An 8,594-nucleotide genomic window follows, 5' to 3' on the forward strand; every position below is an offset into this window, starting at 1 on the left:
GTTTAGACTCTTTCTAAATGGGGAGAAAATTCAATATTCAGAGGTGCAAAGGGACTTGGGAGTCCTCGTGCGGGATTCCCTAAAGGTTAATTTACAGGTTGAGTCCGTGGTGAGGAAGACAAATGTGATGTCAACATTCATTTCGAGAGGACTAGAATATAAAAACAAGGACGTAATGCTGACGCTTTATGAATACCAGTGAGGCCTCACTTGGAGTATTCCGAGCAGTTTTGGGCCTCTTATCTAAGAAAAGATGTGCTGACGTTGGTGAGGGTCCAGAGGGGGTTCACAAGAATGATCCCAGGAATGAGTGGGTCAGTGTATGAGTAGTGCTTGCTGACTGTGGGCCTGTACTTGCTGGAGTTCAGAAGACTGAGGGGGAATCACATTGGAAACTGTTGAATATTGAAAAGCCTAGATGTGGATGTGGAAAAGATTATTCCAATGGTGGGGGAGTCCCGGACCAGAGGGCACAACTTCAGACTAGAAGGATGTTCCTTTAAAACAAAATGAGGAGGAATTTTTTTAGCCAGAGGGTGGTGAATCTGTGCAATTCATTGCCATGGGCGACTGTGGAGGCCAAGTCATTGGGTGTATTTAAAGCAGAGTTTGATAGGTTCTTGATTAGTAAGGCTGTCAAAGATTATGGGGAGAAGGCAGGAGAATGGGGTTGAGAGGGATAATAAATCAGCCATGATGGAATGGCGGAGAAGACTCAATGGGCCAAGTGGCCTAGTTCTGCTCCTTTGTCTTCTGGTCATACTGTGGGTTCTGAGATTTTCAGAAGCTTGCTGGTACTGACAGCGCCTCTCCTTTTTGCAGAACTGACCAGCCTAGACGTTCTTCCCCTGCTTTGGGTACAGATCATGGACCTATCCTCCTCGATTTCAATCATTGTATCACATTTAATCGATGGTGTTCCCAGAATACTACCCTGACAGAATTGGAAAAACAATTCTGGTGGGAACTGGTAGAGTGAGAGAGGGTTGGTGTAGCTTTGAATAAGACCATGGAGCAGAATTTGGCCCAATGAGTCTACTCTGCCATTTTATCATAGATGATCCATTTCCCTCTCTGCTGCAGGCATTCTCCTGCCTTCTAACCCTTCACACCCTGTCAACCTCGGCTTTAAATACACCCAATGACTTGGCCTTCACAGCCACCTGTGGCAACGAATTCCACAGATTCTGGTGAAAGAAACTCCTCATCTCCGTTCTAAATGGGCATCCCTCTATTCTGGGATCTTCTCCGCATCCACTTTATTGAGGCCTTTCAACAGACAATGAGATTCCCCCCCCTCCCCATTCTTCTAAACTCCAGTGAGTAAAGGCCAGAGCCATCAAGCGTTCCTCATGTGCTAGGCCTTTCAATCCCAGATCCATTTTTGTGAACCTCCTTTGAATCCTCTCCAATGTCTGCACATCCTTTCTTAGATAAGGGGCCCATAGCTGCTCACAATACTCTAAATGAAGCCTCACCGGTAATAACCACCATGATAAAGCATCCATTGTGTCAGCCCCACTTCCCAGCTCACTGACATCCTGTGAGTGTTTGCTTTTTCAGCTTGTATCCGTTCCCTCAGAAGCTTCTGTTGAATGTTCTTCCTGACACCAGTTGCTGGATGGAAAGTGCTTTGCAAAACTGAATGCTTCTGCTGCAAATCAAGCTCCAGTTCAACTGGATTGTCATTCGACCATACACAGGTATATCGTCAAACAGAGCAGCACTCCTCCTGACCAAGGTCCAGAACTTAATTACTTACTGCCCATTGCACCAGTGGTGTTTAGGGCAGCAATGAACATCCTCGTCTCTGGCTGTCATACCGTCACACTCAGACGGAGAAGGGCTCTTCATTCCTGTTTCCGTATCAATTCTGTTTGACCAGTCAGAGTTGTTAGTCCTGAGCTGAACCCCTGGACCCTGGAGAACCAGTGGACCTCTCTGAGTCTGTCCTCTACCCTTTGACCTTTTTGGCATGGTTGACTCTACCAAGAGCCAAAACATGAAGCCCTGACTCTATCCAGCATAGCTCTCTGGGTCATTGAGGCACGCAAGTCTACAAACCCAGCGACAATGTTACGGTCCTCTTGGAGGAGGTGCACGACACAGTACATATAATTTGTACAATACCTTCAGTTTGTCCGGACCAAGGCACACAACACAGTACATGTAACTCAGGCACACAACATGTAAAGTAATATTACGACAAATAAGTTAACAAATAATGAGGTATATTTATGACACAAGTTAAAAGATTAGAAAGTGTAACTCTGCTGGTGTTTCATACCTGATGAGACCTGGGTGGTAACAGGGAGTTCAGTCTCGTGGCTTGGAGAAGAAGCTCGTTCCCATCCCAACAGTCCTAATGCTATGGTCCCTCCTGGCTGATGATAGGGGGTCGGAGATTGTAGGATTGTTAATCATGGCCTCGTAGACTAAAAGTGATTGATGTACGATCAGCACTTTGCCATAATCTTACCAGCATCCATCTATGCCCTGCTTATGAGAGTTTGGATATGTTTTTTGATAAACTTTTAATCAGAGAATGCATTTCAGTATTGGGAGGGAGGACCAGGTGCTCTGGGTCAGATCTGTTATGCACATTTGAATTAAAATGTTCGAGGTTCATGAACTTTATAAATATTTGTGACTGTTAAAAGGACCTTGTCGAACATTCCAGTTGCTAGATTTATTACCGCTGTTGTTTGTATGCCTGAAGGATCTGTGTGGCAACTTTTTTTTTAGGAATTCTTGACTGCCGTAGACCACAGTGGTGGAAGAGTTCATAAGGGAAGCTCTGGGCCTTTTCTGTTGAACATTGACTTCTCAAACTTCCAGTAATTGCCCCCCCCCCACTTCACCATTCTCCATTCCCCTCCCTCATTATCTCCTTACCTGCCCATCACCTCCCTCTGGTGCTCCTCCCCCTTCCCTTTCTTCCATGGCCTTCTGTCAGATTCCCCTTCTCCAGCCCTTTATCTCTTCCACCAACCAACTTCCCAGCTCTTTACTTCACCCCCTCCCCCTGTTTCACCTGTCACCTGCCACCTCGTACTACTTCCTCCCCTCCCCACACCTCCTTACTCTGATTTCTCATCTTTATTTCCAGTCCTGAAGAAAGGTCTTTGTCAGAAATGTCGACTGTTTACTCTTTTCCATAGAAGCTGTCTGGCCTGCTGAGTTCCTCCAGCATTTTGTGTGTTACTTTTTCTATTAAAGCTTTTCTATAACCTGTGTTCTGTCTTAATGGTAAATGCATTTTCTCTATCTGCTGTTTGAACACTAATGCACTCAGTAGTTAAATGTGAAACGTCAGATTGCAAGCATCTTTATATTGCGTTGTGTCACAGAAACTTACTGATTTGTACCACTGCAGTTTCTGATGTCTTGTTTCACTTTCACAACTTTCTTTTTTTGTATTTTCTGACCAAATGGACAAGAATATTAAATATATGCTTGTTCTAAAAATCTCCAGCTTCTCGTAGAAGTCTTCAGTCATTTCATCTGCACTCTCATTCTCTTTATGGGACCCTTTGCCATCTTGTCTAAATGGCTTTCTCACTCTCTCAGCCAATGCTGGGTGGCTCAGTAGAACTGAGGTAGAGCTGCGGCCTTATAGCTCAAGGGTCCCAGGTTCAATCCTAACCTTCTGCACGTTTTCTCTGGGACCGGGTGGGCTTCCATATCACAAAGGGATAGTACGGTGGTGCAAAGGTTAGTACTTACTGCCCGGTTCGCTGCTGGCCCTCCATTTCTCTCTGTCCATACCATCGCACTCAGACGTAGAAGGAATCTTCACTGCTTTTTCCATAACAATATATTTCTTTTGCCCAGTCCGGGTAGTTTGCCCTGAGCTGAATCCCGAACCACTCTTAGTCTGACTTCTACCCTTTGACCTGTTTGGCATGGGTGACCCTGCCAAGAATCAGAGCATAAAGCCCTGTCTCCAGCCAGCATAGCTCTCCAGGTCATTGAGGTGCGCAAACCTCCAAACCCTATGGACAAGATGGTGGTCCTCCTGGAGGAGCGTTGAAGTTAAGGGGCAGCAAAATAACAGTTCCTGCCGCTGTCTGTAAGATATTTGTACTTTCTCCCTGTGACCACGTATGTTTCCTCTGGGTACTCCAGTTGCCTCCACCTTTCCAAAGAAGTTAGGGTTAGTGAGTTGTGGGCAGGCTGTGTCAGAAGTGTGGTAACACCTGCTCAAACTATGCTTGATGTTGAATGCGAAAGACACATTTCACTGTATATTTTGATGTACATGTGACAAGTGAAGCTAATCTTGGTTGCAAGATTGATTGGATATGTTACCCCAGGTAGGACAATCTGGGGCAAGTGGGAGAGAATAGATTCAGGGAAACAAGTGGGGTGAATGGGACTGATGGGATTGCTCTGATGGCTGGCATAGAACTGATGGGCTGAATGGCTTTTTTTATTGCAAAGCAAATAGTCATAGAAAAGTACAGCACAAAAACAGGCCCTTTGGCCCATCTGGTCTGTGCTGAACCATTTAAACTGCCTACTTCCATCACCCTAAACCAGGACCATAGCTCTCCATACCCTTAGCATCCATGTAGCTATCTAAACCTAGCTTAAATGTTGAAATCGAGCTGGCATGCACCACACTCTAACCACCCTCTGAGTGAAGATGTTTCTCCTTAAACTTTTCATCTTTTGCTCTTAACGCATGACCTCTAGTTGTATCCCCACCCAACCCAAAGTATAAGGGTCAATATGGTTACTGGACAGTGTCTTCTGGCTTTTCATCCAGACAAAGTGATCAGAGTTTGCTGGATAGTGATCATACAAGCAGGGTACCACAGGACATGGGAGCAGGAGTAGGCCATTTGGCCCATCTAGTCTGCACTGCCATTCCATCTTGTCTGATCCATTATCCCTCTCAACCCCATTATCCTGCCTTCTCTCCTCAGCCTTTGACACCTTTACTAATCAAGAACCTATCAACCACTGCTTTAAATATACCCAGTGTTTTGGACTTCACAGCCATCTGCGGCAATGAATTCCACAGATTCACCACCCTCTGGCTGAAGAAATTGCTCCTCATCTCTCTTCTAAATTGTTTACTGAGGCTGTGCGCTCTGTTCCTAGACTGCCCCATTGTATCTAGGCTTTTCAATATTTCAATGAGATTCCCCCCCCCCCGCCCAATCTTTTAAACTCAAGCAAGTACAGGCCCAGAGCCATCAAGTGCTCATGTTAACCCTTTGATTCCCAAAATTATTCTTGTGAACCTCCTCTGGACCCTCTCCAATGCCATCACATCCTTTCTTAGATATGGTGCCTACAAGACTCCAAGTGTGGTCTGTCAAATGCCTGATTAAAGCCCCAGCATTACCCGAGCAGCCGGTGCAGATCACAAGTCCTGGTTATGTGACCACTGACTCCAAATAGACGATCTCTGAAGAGTATTGATAACGGCTGGGGTCACCCATCTTGTAAAGACACTGCCCAGAAGCAGGCAATGGCAAACCACTGGGAAGATTTGCCAGGAACAATCACAGTCAAAGACCATGATTGCTCACGTTGCCACATGAAGATGATGAGGATTACTTCAATATCCTAGCCCTCTCAAAATGAATGCTGATATTTAATTTGCAACCATTTCCCCTCAAGTCTGTCCTACCATGGGGCTGGACCAAGGTCATGCCTTGTTCTTATTGCTACCATCAGGGAGGAGGTACAGGAGCCTGAAGACACACACTCAATGAATCAGGATCAGCTTCTTCCCCTCTGCTAGAAATGTCAATTTCTGAATGGACGTTAAACCTATGAACACCATCTCACTACCTTTTCATTTCTATTTTTGCACTATGTATTTATCTATATATATATTTACTGTAGTTCATCATGTTTCTCTATTATGTACTGCCACAAAGACAACAAATTTCACGACATATTAAACCTGATTCTGATTGGCTGGATGCTATTGATGAAAGGTTTAAGCCCCTTCAAATGAGTCAGACTCCAAATTGCGATGTAAACGTGATTTTCTCCACTGTCAGAAGCGAAGTCATTCCTGAATCTGGCGGTCTTGTGTGGACAGTCTGTGAGATGTTTACTCCATACTAAACATGGGTTATAACGGGATCGTTAAGAGTAGTATTGAGCAGTGACCCATGATGTTCTCTGCTCTGTATTCTTCTTTGTTCTCTGCAACTCTGCTCTGGAATTGAAAGAGATAAACACAAGCAGGGGTGGTTATTGAGTCCTATGGGTGCGTGGTTTCAGCGGCAGCCCAAGCTGTGTGTTGGGAAATGGTCCAGAAACTTTGACGCGGTAAATCGTGCCCACTACTTGGTAATGTGACTTCAAAACGGCAAAAAAGATGCCGATCTGAGGGCGGTTTTGTACAGTGTGGTGGACGGAGGTAAATCTCAAGTAACGGATCCAACCAAAAAAAAAGCAACTAGAGTAATAGAATGGTGCCCCTCCTCCTCTCCGTCCTCCCGTGGTCCACTCTCCTCTCCTGTCAGATTCCTCCTCCTCCAGCCCCTAACCTCTTTCACCTATCACCTGCCAGCTTCTTACTTCATCCTCGTCCCACACACCTTCCCCTCACCTGATCTCCCTATCACCTTTCCCCTGGTTTCCCCTCCCCTTCCCTTTTTCCCATAGTCCCCTGCCCCCTCCTATCAGATTCCTTCTTCATCAGCCCTTTAACTTTTCCACCTATCACCTCCCAAATTCTTACTGCATCCACCATCACCTTTCACCTATCACCTGAGAGCTTGTAGTCCACTCCCTCCCCTTGCCTCCACTTTCCTATTCTAGCTTCTTCCCCCCTTCCTTTCCAGTCCTGAAGAAGGGTCTCAGCCCAAAACATCGACTGTTGATTCCCCTCCATCGATGCTGCCTGACCTGCTGAGTTCCTTCAGCATTTTGTGTGTATTACTTTGAACTTCCTGCGTCTGCAGACCCTCTTGTCTTTGTGACTGTATTCGTGAATTGATTGCTTCCAGTTTCCTGAATTATTTTTTCTGCTTTGGGTAGCAGCTAAGGAAATCAGACATCAAATCAGAATGATATTTAATATCACAAGCGTGCACACGTAGAAGAATACAGCACAGCAACAAGCCATTCGGCCCTCAATGTTGTGCTGAACCAGCTAAAAAGTAAATGAAAAACACACAAAGACTAATCCCTCCTACCTACACCATGTCCACATCCCTCCATCTTCCTCACATCCATGAGTATAACCAAACATTTCTAAAGCCTCTACCACCAAGCCAGACAGCACATTCCAGGCATATGTCGTGAAATTTGTTTTTTTAGCACCTGTACATAAATATACCATAAATTACAATAAGAAATAGAAATTGAAGATTAAGTAAGTAATGCAAACACATTGAGGTGGTGTTCATGGGTTCGATGTCCATTCAGAAACCCGATGGCAGAGGGGAAGAAGCTGTTCCTGAATCACTGAGTGTGTGCCTTCAGGCTCCTGTACCTCCTCCCTGATGGTAGCAATGAGAAGAGGGCATGTCCTGGGTGGTAGAGGTCCTTTATGATGGGTGCTGCCTCCTTGAGCCATCGCCTTTTGAAGGTGTCTTCGATGATGGGGAGGCTAGTGCCTGTGATGGAGCTGACTGTTTACAACTCTCTGCGGTTTTTTTCAATCCCGTGTAGTGGCCCCACCATACATCTGTAGATATTTGATATCGAGCAGGGATTTCCAACCTATACTCCATGGACCCCTTACTTAATGGCATTGGTCTGTGGCATGAAAAAGGCTGGAAACCTCTGATATAGAGACTTGTTTCAGTTGGTACTGAAGATTACTTTGCAATAAATGAAAACTTTTATTATGGTTTTTGCCTTTTCTCCTAACAATGTCGTTGTTGTTTGCAGGTTGACTGACCTTTGGATGAGGATGTCTACTTCAATCCATGTGCAGAAAGGCACGGAATGATCTGTTGAAATGTACCATATCATGTCTCCAAACTAGTCCGACTGAGGCGAAAAATTAGTGGATTCGGAAGAGAGATTCGTAAAATATCAGCAGAAGTTATTTTATTTACACCAGAGGGTTCTCTTCACTTTTTCCAATAGTTAAGCTACAGCCTCTTTCTGCATTTTGACCTCACCACCGGCACAAGAAGCTTTAACAAGTTAGATAGAAACAGGTGTGTCTTTGTCGTGAGGTGAAGGGAACTGTTAGAATTGTATTTTTTTGTGTCTAATCTGGGCGATGCTGTGGTGCAATAAATACTTTGAATCAAGTGGTGGTGTGGAGTTGAACAGATGCTAATGGAGATTTAAACCACATTTCTTTTTAATACCCTAAGACATAGGAGTGGAATTAAACCATTCAGCCCATTGAGTTTTCACCGCCGTTCCATCATGGCTGATTTATTATCCCTCTCAGCCCCATTCTCCTGCCTTCTCGCCACAACTTTCAATACTCTGACTAATCAAGTTAACCTCGAATTTGTGGTGTCCACAGCTGACTGTGGCAATGAATTCCAGATATTCATTGCCCTCGGTCTAAAGAAGCTCCTCTTCATCTCGGTTCTAAAGGGAAAACCATCTATTCTGAGGCTGTGCCCTTTGGACCCAGGCTCCAACACTGTAGG

General features: G+C 45.0%; 1 protein-coding gene across 1 annotated transcript in view; it reads left to right on the forward strand.

Annotated features, from left to right (window-relative positions):
- Nucleotides 1–8,240, forward strand: part of LOC140737345 (uncharacterized) — a 30,302-nt gene extending 22,062 nt beyond the window's left edge. The window contains exon 5 of the mRNA XM_073063787.1: nucleotides 7,870–8,240. Within this exon, the coding sequence (XP_072919888.1) occupies nucleotides 7,870–7,874 (5 nt within the window). The 3' untranslated portion in view covers nucleotides 7,875–8,240. The remainder of the gene's footprint in view (nucleotides 1–7,869) is intronic.
- The last annotated feature ends 354 nt before the right edge of the window (nucleotides 8,241–8,594 follow it).

This window comes from Hemitrygon akajei, chromosome 12 (assembly GCF_048418815.1).
Source record: "Hemitrygon akajei chromosome 12, sHemAka1.3, whole genome shotgun sequence".
Taxonomy (NCBI): Eukaryota; Metazoa; Chordata; class Chondrichthyes; order Myliobatiformes; family Dasyatidae; genus Hemitrygon; species Hemitrygon akajei.